Source organism: Passer montanus, unplaced genomic scaffold (assembly GCF_014805655.1).
Source record: "Passer montanus isolate IOZ18808 unplaced genomic scaffold, ASM1480565v1 scaffold27, whole genome shotgun sequence".
Taxonomy (NCBI): domain Eukaryota; kingdom Metazoa; phylum Chordata; class Aves; order Passeriformes; family Passeridae; genus Passer; species Passer montanus.
Genome location: NW_024367372.1, coordinates 572,860 through 591,894, shown reverse-complemented (window position 1 = coordinate 591,894; position 19,035 = coordinate 572,860). Strand labels below are relative to the sequence as shown.

At 45.1% G+C, this 19,035-nt stretch overlaps 1 protein-coding gene across 2 annotated transcripts in view; it reads right to left on the bottom strand.

Annotated features, from left to right (window-relative positions):
• The window catches only part of SLC35F4 (solute carrier family 35 member F4), a 115,722-nt gene that overhangs the window by 23,261 nt on the left and 73,426 nt on the right, over positions 1-19,035 (bottom strand). The window contains exon 2 of one of the 2 annotated variants that reach the window (XM_039712957.1): positions 987-1,175. The exons of the other annotated variant lie outside the window; for it this stretch is intronic. Within the exon in view, the coding sequence (XP_039568891.1) occupies positions 987-1,175 (189 nt within the window). The remainder of the gene's footprint in view (positions 1-986; positions 1,176-19,035) is intronic. 2 annotated transcript variants of the gene reach the window in all.

Here is a 19,035-nt window from a genome sequence, read left to right as displayed (position 1 = left end):
CATGCACAGTTATTTCAGCCTGATATCTGGAAAAATTAGGTTTGGTTTTCTGATTTCTTAGCTATGATCTTAACTGCAAGATGATGCATAGCTCCTGGCAGCAGTGATCATCTCCAATACTCTTCTGAGGCTTTCCATCAAGAGAGTACTCCTGGAGCACGAGATCCCTCTGTTTTCCAACACAAGGAGGAAATGGGTGACTCTTGCTGCAACTGGTGGTCAAGTGACAAGAGGAAGGTTCAGCTCCCCCAGGTCCATGGTGCAAGGGAGATCCAACCTGTTCTTCCTCCCCTTTTTGCTCACAGTATCTACCCAGGCAGTCTTCCAAAGAACTTGGGCAATTAAGTAATTTCCTTCCAGAAAGCTTGGACAGTTAAATTATTTCACTCATTTAAAGTCTCTCCTCCTCAAAAGTGTGGTTTAGCAGACTCACAAGCCTGTGGCTGCACATTGTAACTGCTCCCATCCCATCCCTGCAGCTGCTGGATGGACACCATGGTGAAGAGGTCAGTGTTCACCACACCTACAGGTTCATTTGAGCTAAACTGCTGCAGTGAAGCTGACGATGATCTGAGCTGTGACGGTCTTCCCTAGAAATCCTTCCACCTGCTGCTCCTTCTCTTCCTCTTCATCACACCACCCATGGCATGAGCTGAGGTCATCACTGCCTTTGAGAAGGAACTCCTAAGGGCCCTGGAGTGTGGCCAGGCTGAAGCTGAGGAGACACAACCACTCTGTGAAACGCAATTGTGTGCTGGGGTTAACCAGCTCCGAGGATCTTCCGTGCCTCGCGCTGTGCCAGGCACCTAGCGCACGTCATGTACCTGCGAATCCCAGCCTTCTCCTCCCGTCCGTGCCACCTTCCCGCTCACCCCCGGGCTCGGGAAGGACCTGCACGTGGCAAACCAAACCTCAGCATGCTCGGGCCCTGCCCCATCTCTGCAGAGACAGAGGGGAGAGCCGGGAGTGCGGCTGTGGGTTCCTACCTGATCTGCTCTGCCTCTCGACTCTGCTGTGCCGACAGATTCCCGAGGGACTTCGATTCTGCAGCTCAAGAATGGGAGCAGCAGAATCTTCAGCAACAGATAGAGGGGAGAGCTGCCTAGTCATGCCTCTGTGTCTGCTGGGGCAGTTGCCTCCTGGCTTGCATTGGATGACAGATGATCGTGAGGCACCTGAGAAGAAAGAGTTTTGCATCAGTTTTGTCTGGAAAGTCCCCGGAGGAACGCGGGGCTTTCAAACAGGCTGGCAGTGAAATGCACACAAAAGGAAGCACACGGCAAAAAATGCAGGTTTCAGCTCTGCTCAGGATAAAGCAAATAGGTGAGTAAATAAAGGCTTAACTCTCTCCCCCCTTAAAGATAAAAAGGTGCTGCATGAAAACCAGTCTTCCCCCTGAAGAAATGAGAGCCCCATGCTGCAGTGTATCCTCAGCCCCACGGCTCCGTGTCCACAGGGCCTGCACAGTCAAAGGAATTTGTACTCACGTGGGGCCCTTCCTGAGCACTGACACTGAATCAGGCCAGAGGAGAGCTCACCATTCCCCCTCAGGGTGGGAAGGAGGGCTGAGGAACCACTGCCTCCCTCAGTGCTGGGAGCCTCTCTAGAGGAGAGCTTCCTCTTTCCATCCTCAGATCCCTGAGACTCTTGTATGGAATGAAGCCATGGTCACTCACAGGTCTTTTGGATGAAGATTTCTGCTACAGGATTGAAGATGCCAATTTTAAGTGTTTACAAACACCAAATCAGAATCTCCACATCTTCAGAGAAGTTGCTTTCTCTTCCTCTGCTACGTGCAGACAACTCCAAGATGAGACGGAGGCATGAGATGACAGAGAAGCCCCAGGTCCCAGAAATATCAGTGGTAACAGATGCAAAATTTTCCAGTGAGTAGGACACCATATTTAATGAGTAAGAGCATGAAGGGCTGGATTAAGAATTGGGAATCAACAGCAAGGAGCGCAGTGCTGGAATCCATCAGTGTGGCTGGTGATCGATCGTGCAGGGACTTCCAAATTTATTGAAGGCGTCTCTGTAAGAGATCAGCTCATGAGCAGCACAAGAGAATCTTCTTCTCCAACAGAAAGTCAGGATGACAGGCCATTCTGACAGATATAAATGTGTGTTCAGGGCCAGCTGAGATCACCCACTGCTTGTTTTGCAGCTGCTACTCCAACTAGTGACCATCTCATCTAAACTTCTGAAAGATACCCATACCTGAGCAGCCACTGTCCTTGCTGTGACTTGGAAGGATTTAACATGATAATCCTAACTACTTCATACTGAAAAGAATACAAAAATAGACACAAACCCCATGTGTAAGGTGCCACAGGTGTAACAGCTGTGTCAGAAATCCCAGAAAGGGAACATTCTTTGTTGCTACACAAGCCATTCCAGTGCACTTTGAGCAAATCACATCAAACTCAACTACTCCTTGAAAGTATATTCCAAAGCAAGGGCTGTATCCAAGACTCAAGAATTGGGATAGGACTCTTGTCAGTGGGATCATGCAATCTTCCATGGACTTAAAGGTGTGTTGGGTTCACCACGTCTAACAAAGACCAATATGTAAAATACAGAATTATACAGAAAAAAAAAAATTCTCAGCCTATTTAGAGCCTGCAAGGTTAATTTTTACCTACCAAGTAGACAAGTGACTGAACCAGGAGCTGACCCCCTCCAGATGATCTTTCTCAAGATGCTCTTCTCTTTCTTCTCTGTCCCTTGTGAGGGAACTCTGACTCAAGGGGGGCACCCAAGTTTAGATTCCTACTGATGATAAATCCAATCAATGCACTAAACAACCCTAAACAACTCACACTCTAGGACAGCAGACCCACAAACCAACTTTGAAAAATTAAGACCTACATGATGAGAAGCAAACTAAGCACTGTGTTGCCTCTCCCCAATTTTTGATGAGCATTACTTTCTAAAGAGCTTTCTAGAGCTATCAGATGTTTCCAGACCTTTAAAAAGCCATTCATCTTCACAAATTTACTTTTTAATGGAGAAAATAATGATCTAGCAGCCACACAACTCCCCACATGACTTTGTTCCACTTATTTCAAAACTCCAGGAGCTACCTCTCCCACTGGGCAAACAAGAATAACATCACCTACTTTGTAAGACTTAGTAAATATTTTGCAAGTTACTCTTGCAAGTTACACCTTCATTTATCATCTGAAAATTAGTCCCAGCCTCCATGAGGTTAAGCCAATCACTGCTTTGGGGGTGAAATGTCCAAAAAGGCATTTCTGATTTTTCAAGTCCACAACTTTGACAGGTTTTATTTTCAGTAAGTGTTTGTCCTTGGAGAAGAAGCCACCGAGGTGCCTGGTTCCACATCACTCCTCATTTTGATATTCATCATTTAAAGAGATTTCATTATGCTGAAAGACACATGTTATGTCTCAATTCAGATTAATTTCAGAACAAGATTCACATTATACTCAGCAGAAGTCTAGCAGGTGACATGCAACCAAAATTTGATAGATGTCTATTCTTCCTCACGTTCACTCTGAGTTATTTGTATCTGGTACAACAGAGAGGCATGAATCTTCTCCTGCGCGTTGACAAACCCAGCGGGTGAGACCAAAACTATAATTCAAGAGATTGCATTAAATCCAAAGTCACTGCTTGATTTACTGAATTCTTCTTCCCTTACACCTGAAGCAATCAGACAGCACAGCCATTTATCAATATTTCATTGTTACAGCCAGAAAGCCTGGGACACCTAATGCTGCTCAATCTGAACATATTTTAAGGGTATCTGTTGCTAGGAGAGGTGAAGAGATAAATGCTGGGCTCACTTTCCAAACCTGGAGCCAGCAGCAGGGACAACAAATCACCACCTGCACAGCTGAGCAGTGAAACCCCCCAGGTGGGCAGTGCTGTCCCATGGGAGAGGAAGGGCAGGCACAGCTCATGGAACTCTGGTTCTCTGTCCCACTCCACAACTCCCAGCTGCGGAGCAGGGATCTGCCAAGTCCCTCCAAACTTGGAGGGATCAAGAGCAGCATTCTCCACTGAACTTCCATAAAGGGAATAACAGAATCATAGAATCGTCTGGGTTGGAAAGGAACTTAAAAGCGTCCAGTTCCAACCCCCTGTCATGGACAGGAACATCTTCCACCTCACCAGGATGCTCAAAGCTTCATCCAGCCTGGCCCTGAACAACCACCCTGAGCAGAGATGTCAGCATGGGGTGGGACTTCTTACACAGCTTGTGGCTTTAGCAGGGATGAATCACTGAGAGTGAAACCACATTTTGGGCATCATTTGCTATCTTAAGAGAATGCTACTGGAAGACATTGGGGAAAAAACAAGTAAGAAAAACCTTGCCAGACTGTCAGATCTTGCTGCTGGAAGTGTTCCTTGGAGGTTGTAACTGAGTGTCAAAGCAAGACTCTGCCAATAAGATTGACCAAAGAGGAAAGAGAGAAATGGAAAGTGCCTCACACTATTGTATCCAGCACATCTTAATGCACCAAATCCACCTGGATTATTTTTCATTATTGGATAAAAACAAAGCCATGCTCTTTCCTATTTTTTTTTTTTTTACAATTACTTGTAATTTTTTTTTACAATTACTTTTTTTTACAATCACTTAGTTTCTTAATCTGTTTCAGCAAATCTATTTCCTCACCCTGCAAATGTAGATGCTTTACAACTTAAGAAGTAAGGCCATTTCTCTACAAATAGAGACCAAAGGGAAACCAGCAAGGGGAACAAGTAGCTTTCCACATGACTCTAACAAAGTCTGTCCCCATCTTGCATTAATTATTATACATATATCCCAGTGTAATTTGATTTAGCAAGGTAATTATGTTTGCGACTAACCTAAAACATGTGATTAATATCACTCAAGTCCAGCCTTTCCATGTTCTTTAACACCATTCTGAGTCCCATCTGGGGGAGCAGGTGGCTCCATCTGCTGCTGCCATCATGTGCACTCAAGCCAGGAAGAAGCAGCACATGCTGGTCCTCAGAAGCATTTTCACCACCACCCGTAAACAGTGCACAGCTCCCTGGCCCCTCTGGAAGATGCAATACACAACTTGTGGCTCTCTGCTCGTGTACAGGTTTCCAGATGCAGCTCACACAGTGAGAAACTGTTTCCTCGTCTTGTCTAGAAAAATCCCTTTGCTGTTTTCCAGGGGGATTGGAGAGAAGGATTACACCTTGAGGTTCCAAACCAACTCTCTTCAGATCATCTTCAAGTATTTGACATCTTTAGCATGTGACAGCAGTGCTTGGAATAATAAGAACCAATCCATGCAATTGCATTTGGACAATGTTTCTGGTCTCACAGCTGCTACTGAAAGTGGATCATGGAATATCCTGAGCTGGAAGGGACCTGCAAGGATCATGGAGTCCAAGTCCTGGCATGGCACAGGACCGCCCCAGGAATCCCACCACGTGCCTGAGAGCATTGTCCCAGTGCTCCTTGAGTTCTCCTGGGCTTGGTGCTGTGACCACTTCTCAGCCACGCTCTGCATGAAGAACCTTTTAAAATATCCAACCTGAACCTCCCCTGGCACAGCTTCACGCTGCTCCCTCTGGTCCTGCACCAAATAGACTGCCAGTTAAATAATCAATGCAACACAGAAATGCAGTCTTGGACTTAAATTCTATGGCCAGATCATCTTAGGATTGATTGTGTCCTTTTCTTTTCTTTTTAATCCAACTGCCCTGATGGAAATTTAGAACCTCTCAAACAGGTAACTGAATTCCCTTCCAAAAGCCATCTGTGCATTCACGACACTGGATTACTGACACAAAGTGCTGGCTCATTTAGAGACAGGAACATCTGGCTTGATGGGATGTGCCAAAACACATTCTCTTTATTTGATTACACAATGAAATTGATGGTTAAATAGGTGATGGAAATGAGCTGAACAATTTCTGGGTGTTATATTCCCAAAGCCCTGCAGAGCACTCGTCACCTCTGGCTACCACTATAGTCAGGAGAGAGAGCAGCTTTGCCAAAAGGCCACTCAAGGCACCTACAATCTTCCTTTTACTCATTCAGTATTAAAATAGTCTGATTTTACTGTGTCCTCAAAATCTCAGCTCCTGATTTCTCATTGTCTCTGTGCTGACAAAAGGATGGCTCAGAAACCATTGCTGAGCTTTGACAGATGGATGGAGGCAGGAGTGGGTCTGCTGTGGTGTGGAAAACACGTCACTTGAATGCTCCTGCTGAACTGGGCCCTGGAGAAAGAACTGCCAACATTCCTCTTACCCTGCAGTGGTCCCTGCAGGAGCAGCACCCACCCCAGTGATGGTCCAGTGCTCCCACAGCCCGTGCACGAGCTCCCCTGGAGCAGGGCAGGGCAGGAAGCTCTCCCAGTGAAATTCTGCTCTCACTGAAGCACAACAAGGAGAAGATGACATGAGTTTTGCAGCCAGGGAAATATTGGATGCACATGGAAAAGGTGTTGAGTGGTGCTGCTGTTGGGAGAGGTGAAGAGAGCTGCTTCTGTCTATTTTACAACAAAACCTCATTAGGTTGGATTAGCCACAGCTTTAATTGGATTGTTTGCTACTGTTAGCACACAGCTGGTAGCAGGGTATGCAACACCATCAATCCTCAGTGACTTAGGTCCACAGCTTATTCTATACCAGCCACTGCCTGTAAAATCAAATTGTGCACTCCACTGCACTGGTGTAAACCCCAGCACACCAGTACAACCAGCCCAGTGGTCTGGGCACACACACTGACAAACTCCCCAAATTTTAATGTGTTCAGAACCAGCAATTTGACCAGGGATGTGAAGTCATTATTAAATTTTACTAAAGCCAAGCAAAACAAGCACACATGCTTTGCTGGCAGCATGTTACATAGGTTTGAGGAATAAGCATTTCTTGTTCAGTGAAGGAAATTCCTTTCAGCATGTCTCAGGCATTTGGAGATAATGTTCTCCATTTAAACACTGCAATGGTCTCTGTGTATTAGTAACACACAGATGTCTGTTCAGAGTGATGCCTTGTTCATTTATTATTTGCTTGTTCTGGAAGTTTTCATGTTTGAAGGGGATGAGAAGGTTACAAGTTTTTTGGTTTTTTGGTTTGTTTTTGTTTTTTTTTATCCCAGGGGAAAAGATTTTCAGATTATAATGAAAAACAAATGACTCAGTGATGGCGTACAGCATTTTTCTTGTACTATGATTAACTATTGTCAAGAACAGAAAGCAGAAAAAGTAGATATTTTTGTTGTGGTTTACTAGTGACATCCATCAGCAATCTCTGCCAATTATCTCTTCAGTGTCTGTACACAGCCCTCACTCCAGATCAGCAGACAGCAACTTTGCTTACAACCAGGAATCTCAACAACTCCCACGTGTCCTCCCATCCTTGCAATAAAATTAACAAAGAGAACTTAAATTCCACATCCTGTACTTCACTTAGTGCCTGAGTGAAGGAAAGTGCCACTCTACATCCTTGCACCTCATAACCCTTCCAGAGGAGCTGTTCCAGCCTATTTGTAAGGGGAGGGAATCCAAGTTAGACAGACAAAAAAATCCCACCCAGACCTGCATCTCCTTGGCTTTTATAAGTGGGAAATATAAGTGGGAAATATTTATAAATAGGAAATAGCTAAATAAGTTGTACAAAGGCATCTCCTCACAAACTCCCAGACCCCCACAGTCGACAGCTCATCTCTGAGATGGGGCTTCTCTCATTAATTGCTCTAAATTTGATGCCTTTACATGCACCCCTGCTAAATGCAAGCCTCTAAATGCATTTTTCTCCACATCAGCCACGTGTTCTTGCGCTGAAGAGCCTGCCCTGAGGTGGAAGCTCTTGTGCCAACCAGGCAGTGTGCTGTGCATGGTCTGCACCCAGTGCTGTGTCCTAAAGCCCCTGACCAAGGACAGCAGCACCAAGTGGATCCAGGCTGCAAATAACCCTGGTATGCAATACCTGCAGCTATTAGAAAACAATAAAAACAGAAAAAATACCTTAGCAGGAAGGATGTGAACATGCTTCAGGCTGTAGGCAAGCTGTGGACTGCCTTTTCCAAAGCCCTGGAGCCCATAGGCCACTCGAGAGGACTTCTCAAATTCTCTTTTTCTGAAGTAACTGGCTCCTGTTTCTATTACAATGCATCAAGGCCTTTCCTCAAAACATAAAACCAATTACTAGAAAAACCCCAAATTCCTGTTCAAATCTTTGTTCCATCTACATTTTATTGAAAATATAGTTAAAAACATGGAAAATTTTTTCTCATTTTAGCCTAATTCGAACAAATGTATCACTGCCTTTTTTAAAGCATGGACAAGGAATTTCATTGATTTGACACCAAAAATAACACACCAGCACCAGTGTGGGAGTGTCAGAGCAGATCCTGGGATAGAGGCTTATTTGAGAACATCTGTATGGAACTGGCAGCTGGAATATGCATTTTGAAACACAGTGGCCACTCATATTTGAAAGTTACTGGGCATGACAGCATACTTAGAGTTTGAAGGAAGGTAGAAGGGAGTGCTGCAAATGAAGAATGATTTTTATATGTTGAAATCAAAACTTCTACAATACGCAATGACCTACAAAAAATATTTAGAATACCTATTTGGAGTGGAATGTTTTGGACTGAATTCTGAATTTGGACAAAAAACCATTGATAAACAATGAAAAACATTGAAAAACAAATGCTGTGTTGAAATCTCAGAATTAACCATGACAGCTCTGGAGGCAGAACACACTGACCTCCCCTGGGGAGGGGATGGATATCTCCTCCTTCAGCACAGAACTTTTCCCAGGCAAAGAGGGGAACAACACCAGAACTTAAGACCCTTTGTCTCCTTCCAGGACTTTAAGTTTTTGCTTACATAAACACTCCTCTGAGGCCACCTCAGTGACAACTTCTGGGTGAGACCTTGGGGACTCACACATTCAAAGGGATATCCTTTGCTGCATCAGACTACAAGACTTTTTTTCTCCCCCCAGGTACACCTGATACAGCATTAATTCAAGCCAATCTCAGGATGAGACCATCTTCCCACCACTCCAGCACCGACTGAGCAAGATAAACACAAATAATTTGACTCAAAGCTGCACACCATCCCATATAAAACCCTTCTGCTATAAATTTTGTGATGAATTATATCAGATGTGCTTCTAATAATTTTTCAATTTATACACTCTACTCCAAACCAAAAGGTTAACAATCTATTTTTTAAAAATCCTCTGAAAATTAATCTTGTCATTGCTAGAATTTGGTGACATTTCCAAAAATAAACAGACACTCCCAGTTAAACTCCTACTTTTACCTTCACTGCTGTAACTCAAGAGCAGCTTCAATGAAAGCCACAAGGCTGCTTTGGTGTGAAGTTGTTGTGAAAGGAATTTACACCCACCACAGTCCAGATATCACTCATATGTACCTCATTAATAAATAATCACAATACAGCTTCTACTTTCAAGAAACACTGCAATAAATCCAGGCTGGCTCATGGATGTCCCAAGACCCAAAAAAGCAGGTGACACTGATGGACAGCCCAGCAACGCTTTGGATTTGGGGCTGTATTTATTTCCTACACAAACTGTTGCCTCTGCTGGGTGCCTCCAGGGAGTGATTCATCCCAGCTCCCTCAGATACCAATCTGGGAGGTGAATCACCTGCTGCAGGTGCCCAGCTCTCCCAGATCTCTCAGTACTTACCAAGGCTTACATTTAGATGGATGTGGATGAGTCTGAGTCTCAGACTCGGGCCATGGCAGCACTGCAGTGCACTGAGCACATGTTTCAATTTCCTTGCCTGCCTTAGAGCATTAGAGCCTGGAAAAGAACATTTTCCAGGTAAGCAGCTGGGGCAAAAGCAGGGATTTATCACTGTATTGCTGCATTTTGCAATCCCAGGAGACGCCTTAGAGCATTAGAGCCTGGAAAAGAACATTTTCCAGGTAAGCAGCTGGGGCAAAAGCAGGGATTTATTGCTGCATTTTGCAATCCCAGGAGATACTTCCATCTGTTTTCTCCACTGCCCTTGAGGTAATAGCTCTGACAGGTCTCATCCCTGCCTTTCCATGATGGCATTTTTGGGATAGGTCTCCTCCAAGCAGTGTCCATGCCACACACCTGGCTGATGCTGGGGAGTGGGGGCTGGCCAGGCTGAGGTGCAGACGTTCTCAAAAGGATTTGGTGGCTGTGGTGCCAGCTTGGCACACATCTCACATCCTCCCACTCACCCACGTCCCACCGCCCTGGGCAGCTCTCTGCTCCATTTCCCTCCACATGAGCAGCACTTCTGACCTCTTATCTCCAAGCACCGAGTGTTCCTTCCCTACCAAAAGAGTCTTTTTGCCTGGATTTCACTCTCCAGGAGTTAGCAGTTCCTGTGGTTTTATCAGGAGGGATCCAGGGAGCCACGAGGCTGAACTGTGTGAAAACTGCCCAGCCAGAGCACACTGCTCCCCTGCTCTCCTCCCAGCACACAGCCCCACAGCCCAAGCTGGTCTGGAATCTCTTCCATGTGCCCCTCCGTGCTTGGGAAATAAAGGGGGGGACAGATGCAGTGCTTTTGGGATGCTGGCTGCCGAAGAGTCTTTTTGCCTGGATTTCACTCTCCAGGAGTTAGCAGTTCCTGTGGTTTTATCAGGAGGGATCCAGGGAGCCACGAGGCTGAACTGTGTGAAAACTGCCCAGCCAGAGCACACTGCTCCCCTGCTCTCCTCCCAGCACACAGCCCCACAGCCCAAGCTGCTCTGGAATCTCTTCCATGTGCCCCCCACCATGCTTGGGAAATAAAGGGGGCACAGATGCAGTGATTTTGGGATGCTGGCTGCCCTATCCCATTAGGATTCTTTGGGAATTCATGCTAAAATCCTTGCTGATCTGTAAAAACTGGCTGCACACACATTTAATGTATGGGTTCAGTATTAATTCAGCTTGGCCAGGTCCATCCTGAGCAACAGCCTTTCCATTTGCAGCCTGTTGGATATGACAAGTGCTGTCATGTAGTCATTTCCAGTCTACTGCCCTTTCTTCCTATGAAGACTGGATTTTCCCTCCCTCAGGAACCAGGCAGTGCAGTTTTGGCACTGCAGTTGCAGCCTAGCATGGTCAGAAGGTTGAGACAGGTCCAACAGAGGCACCTGGACTGCTGAAGCTGAAGGCAACCACAGCTTGTCTTGGAGCCCTGTGAGGCAGGGACAACCTTTAATGCTCTGCATTCCCCACCAGGCGTGACACGAGCCTGGTCTGAGCCCTCAGGAAATAAAGAGCAACAAATCACCCCATTTCACCAGCTCACCTGGTCGTAACACTGCTCCTAAAAAAGCAGGTGAGGGTATGAATCACAATATCACACATCCTAAAGCCTGCTGCTGTGCACCAGCAATAACCACTTGGCTCCTCCAACTTTCCTTAAGGCGTTTTCCCCTCAAGGAAGAAACACTAGGTAACCACCAAGCCTGCAGAATTCTAAATATCACACACACAGTTCTGAGAAAAACAACACAAACTACTGCCTGGTCTATCAAACCCCAGCCCTGTTTGTAAGGGAAGGCAGCCTGAGCCAGGTAGATCGAAGAACTGCAGGTCACGCTCTGCTGACCAGCGCTGGACCGCAGCTCTTGCTCTGTTTTGCTCCTGGATGAATTCAACTCACAAAAAAGAATTACATTTTCATTGCTGGTTGGCTCAAAACAGAGACAGCACACGCACCTTGCAGTTTTACAGCTCCAGTGTCCTCACCACACACACCTGGTGGGAAAACAGCTCATTTCTGGCACAACAAGCAACTTGGGGAAGTACCACGCAGCTCTTCAGAACATCTGACACTGAGGATTATAAACTCAAATGGTGCAGTTAAACCATGAGATTTCTACAGACATTTAAGTCAAAAACTCAAACCTGAACATCAGGAATGTTTTTAAGAAAGCTTTCCTTTTGACCTCTGATTTATACAACATGTACACCTATTGTAAATTTTCAACACACTGACTGGACAACATCACCACATTCCCAGTGACTCTGAGGCGTGATGTGAAGTTGATGGGCACTCTTTAAGGAACAAGGTTCTCATGTCTGATAAAGAGCATAAAAGAGAATTCCCAGTTTCTATTTTGTGGTTTTTCTGTATTAAAGAATTGCTTAAGAGCTGACACTTCTGAAAATGAGGGGGAAAAAAGCAGATTAAGGGGACTACTGCTATACTGAGCTGAGGGAAAGCAAGCACAAAAAAAGTTGGTGCTCTGTCTTCACAGGAAAACTAATAAATCTAGAGCACCACCGTAAAATACTCCAGAAAAGCCAATAACATTACATAGACATAATTTCACATAATTTTAAAAGACAGAATTGAAGTACAACAACTTTATCTGTTGTTCATATTTCAACATCAGTTTCTTCACCAGGAATCATTCACACAGCAGTTGAACCCAAGCAACAGAAATTTAACTGCCACTTATCCCAGATGATATTAAAGTGCTAAAAACGCTATCTGAGCATTACTTTAAAATTACACAAACACACACACAACATTCCTGTTACACTGCACGGAACAGAGCAGGAGGAGCATGCAGAGTGAACTCCTGCCTAGGATGAGATTTACAGAGGGGAAAAAAAAAGCATTTACCGTCTGGCACAGGCAAATTTAATTCAGAAACATTGTAAGATGGTAGCGGTGCCACTCTTGCCGAATGTTTCTTCATCCTCTGGAATTGCTCTCCTGCTCAGGTGCTCACTCTGGCTCACTCTGCATCGCCCTTGGTCCCGAGTACTACAGCAAACACGGGGCTATGGCTGGTGGCTGGATGTTGTTCTGGAGATGCTGCAGGAGCCTACGAGTACTGATTTGCTGTTTCCCTGGGAAACCATTTGCAACACGTTCAAACAATGCTTGACCTCTGCCAACACTTCTCTTTCATTCAATTGCGGAGCGCGGCAGATAAAATATAAATATATCGGCGGCGGCGCCTCGCGGACTCGAAACCGTGGCAGCCCCTTTGCAGGAAATTGGGATTTCACATCAAATCTCTGCGCTGTGCTGGCAACGCAGACGGGCGATTTCTCAGACAACTGCGAGGGAATTATGCAATGCAATTTTCTGGTTCCTTACACTGTGACAATATAAGGATGATTATAGTTATTATTTTAAGTAAACTTTGAATAATGGGACTCCTATAGAGCTGCTAAATCAGGAATGCCTTGGGCAAAGGAACAGGTGACATCCAGGTCTGTGTCTGATAATAAAGCAGTGGTATTGCAGGAGGCTCTTATAACACCCCACAAAAATTGTCACAACCAAGACAGATACAGAAATATATATATATATATATATATATATATAGGCTATGTCTGGTCTACATTTCTTCCTCACTTCCCTTGAGACAGCCAGGACATGTTTTGTCCCTCTTTCCCTGACATCTTCTCTCTCTTCTACTTCCTTATTATTACTATTAATATTTTTGTAAGTTGTTCACTTGGAGCAATGGAAAAGTTTCACTGAGCAAAACGGTGTCAACCCACACAACTTCTGGAACTCTCAGAAGATCTCATCCCCTTGTGCAACCAGCACTGTGCCGGGAGCTTCCTTTGCCAGGAAGTGGTTACTGACACCTCTAAAGAGCCCTGGCTCCAGAGCTCTTCACCAAGAGATCAACTGTCAAGTCTTATCCAAGAATTCGTAGGGAGAAACCTTTATCATTTACATTCAAGGTGTTTGCTATAGGAACAATGGGAAATAAAAAGGGAATGACCAGAAAGGCAGCTTAGCTCTCCCAGAATCTGCTGGCAAAGTTGCTGAATTTTTAAGGGCACTAGTACAGACCTTTCATCTACAGTCCTTGTGCTTTTGACAGCAGCTGAGAGTGGAGATTCTTGGCCCAGGGCTTGGTCCTCCTTTCCCCACTATCCCACCAAAAAGGGAGAAGCCACTGGCTCTAGGGAAGACCAAAGTGGTTTGAAAAGGATGAAGAACAGCTGATTTAGAATTCTCCATCTTGGGCTTCCTCAAGCACGGTGCTGGAATCTCACAGGATTTACACAACAACGTGTTGTGGTTGGTGTGTGAGGGCAAGGACTGGTCTCCTCCCTAACCCTCAGGGAAGAAAGGGAAGGAAGCAGAGCCCCAGCTGGATCGTCCTCTGGATGCAGCCACAGCAGAGGATGGCACGTGGGAGAACTGTCCTGTGGCATCCTCATGGAAGAGGCAGCCTGTGACTCCACTGTACCCAGAGGGGTAGGAGGGGATTCTTGGGCCCTTGGAACAACCCACCAGGACATGATCACTTGATCTTGCCCTGCACACTCCTGTGAAGCTGCTCTCTTGTCCCTCTTTGGGGACTGAGTGGCCTCACTTTTCTCCTGGGGCACAGTGACACAGCAGGGAAGAGACAGTGATTAACCCTAGGGAAAGGAGGAACAAAGCACCTCATCCCACTCCCACAGCCATCCCACCCAGTGGGACACATCATGGAAGGAACACAGGGAAGAGAAATGGTTAAAGCTGCCTGGTTTTCCACCCAGCACATCCTGTCCTGAAAGGCTTGGAGATCTCCTTTAGCATCTTCATTATATCCCTGGTGACTCACAAGGCTCTCCACCATGACAGTCTATTCTAGAGTATCAACTGCACTGCCTTGAGCTAACTGGCTTTTACTGCTTATCTGCATTCAGAGGATTTCCAGCTCAGTGTAACAACCACTATTCCAAAGGAAATTATCTTCCCAATTTGCAGAAGGAATTTTATTCTCCTGTCTGAAGTGCTGAGAGTCAGCAGAGTTTGTGATAGAGTAATCACCAGTCAAGTAATTGCTGGCTCCACAATCACAAGGCTCCCTATTAATACATGTCCAGTCCTTGAGCATTTATATAACATAAACAACATAATAATATAACACAGAGATTGCTTTTAGAAAACCATTTCTGCAAATAGGGGTTTATAATGGAATCATTAATGAACCTTAACAATGGTGAGGATGAAACACATGAGACAATGTCAGGCAATTCCAGACATTTCTTCCAGACAATTTCAGCACTAACAACAGAACGTGACTGAATCTAAGAGTTGCTGCCTTTTTTTTATTCAAAGGAGAATCAGCCATTGTTTCAATACTAAGTCAGAAGCCAAATTCAACTCTTCAAAGCAATCTTTCAGATCTTCCCCCCAGACATCTCTGCTTCCTAAAACAGTTACACAAGAAATGAAGAAGATACAAAACTGCTTAAAACTATGTGGAATTGGTACTTAGAACTTCCATCAAAGACTGCAGTTTGATAAGCATCAGCTTCTCTGGCTACACAAGAGTGAGCTTTGGCCATCCATTTCTGCTCCTGCATTTCTGCTCCTTCTCTGTGCTCTCTATCTCTGCTCCATGTGTGCTGAAAAAAAAGAGCTAAATAATATGGAGTGGAAGAGAGAGGAAAAAGCTCTGTCCCTCTCTTCAATCCATCCACAAGTGCAATGTGATGACTGACTTACCAGGATGGCAAAACAGTTACTCCAAGTAACTACTGAAAGACAACAAGTCCATGTAAAATCCACAGGCCTGTGCCACCTTACTCACCTCGAGTTCATGCAAGGCACCAGAGTGGGAAAATATGGGGGTTCCCCTCCAAAATTCAAGACTAAACTAAGTTTCCAGGTACCTATACAACAGCTCTTCATATGTTGTTGTTTAGTTCAAGTTCTGTGCTTTCATCCTGGAAGATGTTTTAAGTTTTCTTATTCTCAGGGTGATGCTCCTCATAATAACCAATAAATAATAACAGGCTCTGGAGCACAAGTTGGGGAGGAGCAGCTGAAGGAGCTGGGGGGGAACAGTCTGGAGAAAAGGAGGCTCAGGGGGCACATTGTGGCTCTGCACCATTTCCTGACAGGAGGGGACAGCCAGGGGAGGTTGGGCTTTGTTCCCAGGGAACAGGGACAGGACAAGAGGAGATGACCTCAAGTTAAGCCAGGGGACGTTTAGATTGGATATTAAGATTTCTTCATGGAAAGACTTGTCAAGCCCTGGACCAGGCTGCCCAGGACAATGATTGAGTCCCCATCCCTGGAGGGATTTGAAAGATGTGTGGCTCTGACAGCTGGGGACATGGGTTAGTGATGAGCTTGGCAGTACTGGGGGAATGGTTGGACTCAATGATCTCAGAAGTGTTTTCCAATCTAAATTATTCTATCATCAATCTACATATCCAATTATTCTCCCTCAGGAGCCCCTGTTTGTCAAGGAAGCCTGCAGTGTGAATCACAATCACAGCAGTGTAACTACACTGTGTGAACGATAACCCAGGCTGCAGGCTTGCACCCTCCACACCTGCTCCCAGTTAAAGCAAAAAACTTGTGGGGCACTCACCAAAGCTCTGGAGACAGACCAGCACCAGCATTACCAGGAAAGGAAATCAGTGAATAAGGCGTGAATTGGCCAACACTGAACCCACCACAGCGTGTCTCAGCACACATTCCTCATGCCAGTCCCCATTTGCTTCTCCCCACCCTCCCTGCAGCACTCTGAGTCCCTGGGCTCAGTAAATATTCATCCAGACGAGGGCAGGGTGAAACTGCAAGCTTGCTGACTCACTAACCAGACAGCAAACCAGCCCTGGCAGCAGAGTCAGGACTGGGGAGTGCTGAATCACATCCACTAACAAGCCTTGCACGCTCCCAGCACAGAGGGGCTGATGCTATCAAAACACACTCTGCTCCTTGGCTTACCCCAGCTCTGCTGGCACTGCTTACTCATACATATTTCAGGGACCTACTGCACAAGTAAAAGTTATTTACTCTTCTCACTGAAGCTGCAATCACAGCTGGAGCTGAAGTGCGGGCAATCACAGGTTTTTTTGATCCAGAGAGGATGAGAGGTGTGGTGTCACACACCCAAGGAGGGCAGATCATCACAGCTGAAGGAAAACATGCATAGGTGCATGGAACAACGAATTTCCACGTTGATAATGGGATCCATCTCATTGGACTTGGGATGACGAAGTTTGAACCAGCCACACCAACATCTTTATAAAGTGAGTGGTGAGAAAGTGGTAACATTAGGAGACAACTCACCTCTCTTACAGGTGTATTACAACCTGGTATTAGTAACTCTGGAGGGACTCACTTCTTCCCCTGACTTGCTCCCACCTGCTCACATGGCTTTTAGATACCCTGGATAGGGCAGATGCTCCCAACGGGAAGCACAGTGTGGGAATGCCTGATAAAGACATAAAAGTGTTTCTTTGACTTTAACTGATTTTAGAGGAGTGCTCGGATCCAAAACTGTGCTGTTTGCTAGTTTTGAACATCACTAGCTACATGATCCATCTAAAATCCACTTTGCATATGTCCCTGCAGCCAGCAGGTCAATCCATTCCCAATCACTAGACTGTAAGACTCTCATAAACATGACTTTCATTGGCTCTTCCAGGCTGAGCCTGTGTTTTAAGATGACAAGCTAAAAAGCCATTATCAAGTTCATTTTATCCCACTGGAATACAAATTAGACGCAAGAGGCAGAAGAGACAAACAGTCAAATTGAGATCAAAACAGATGTATCCTACAAAGGAATTTTTATGTCCAGTTTGAACTTTTACTTGCTTCTAACAAAATCAGAAACATGCAGCAAATGCTACCTGAACAACTCAATCCAAAACAACTTCCAAGGCTTGCAGAGAAAAGAACCTTTCACCTCACTGCTGTGCCCAGTCATGTTATATGGATTTTAAAGACTCAAATTCTGAAGTCCTTACTCCATCTGAACTCTCACTGGCTTAAAAACTCTTGGATATCTCTGCTCAGCATTGAGAATATCAGCAAAGCATCTGATTGCCAGGCAGGGGAGGGTCCTCCAGCCCCACCACAATCACATGGCGTGGGCAGGGCTGCTCACACCTTGGCCCTCAATCCCACTGTCCATGTCACCAAAGATGCTAAATCAGATCCAAAAGTGACCCCTCATAAGGGTGATTTAATTGAGAATGTTCACATTGAAGGCACTCCACAATCCATATGTTTTCTTCACTGAGGCAAAAGCTGGACTTTGACCAGAATCTCCTGTATTTTGCAAATGCCAAGAAGTAGAGTAACTCTCTAAAATCTCACCTAATGACTGCAAGAAATACCTACTAAACCTGAAACAATTTTAATGCCCTTGGGGGTTGCATGTTTGTACACTGATCTCTGGTTGACATTAACATGAGTTGCTATTTTCAGTGAATCAGCCCAAGAACTCACTCTTTAATACCCTGATTTTGTAACAGAAAAACACAATGTGACCTATTTTTAGCCTTCCCTAGCAGGCAAGTCCTGGAAATAAGATAAACAGCACCAGCTAAACATCCACTCCAAGATGACAATGTGAAGATGTGCAGGGGGGCTGCAGGACAGCAGCTCCCACACCACTGAAACCAGTCCAAAACACTCAGACCACCTCTGGGGATTTCTGAAGGAATTTTGAATGAGTCAGAGACAGGACCTCTAAGTTTTTAGATAATACTGTTTATTTTCTTATCTTCTACACAGGCAGGAAGGGAGAGTTCTGCTCACATCTTCACTGCACAGCTCAGAAGGTCACAAGTTACAAGACCTCTTAAGGATTTATTCACCAATAAAACACTGCCCCAACAAGGATATTTATGTCTTTGACCCAATCCTTAAATATTTTGTTTTATGGATTGATGCTACAGTGTAAGCTTTCTTAGCCAATCCTGTTATGACACACAAACCCACAGTGCTGCATTCTAAACGCTTTATCTGTGTAATTGCTTTTATTTTTTCTATATCTTAAACTTGAAAACTCTAAACTTTCCTCCGCTTAATGTGTCTCTGATTTAAACTATAAATCCACGTTCTCACTTCTAGCACCTAAGTCTGGAAGCCTCTTCCAAGGTCTGAGATCAAATCCTGTGTTTAATTCTGAGCTTTGGCTTACAGGCCCAAAGTTCTGAGAATTCCTTGCATTTTGGATTCCAACAACCACCCACAGGCAGTGGTCTCTTGGCTACTGATGCCTTGGAGTGGCTACCTAGAAAGGAGGCGAGACAAGATTAAGAGAATAAGAGTAGGTATTTATTAAAGGCCTTCAATAGGTACATCTT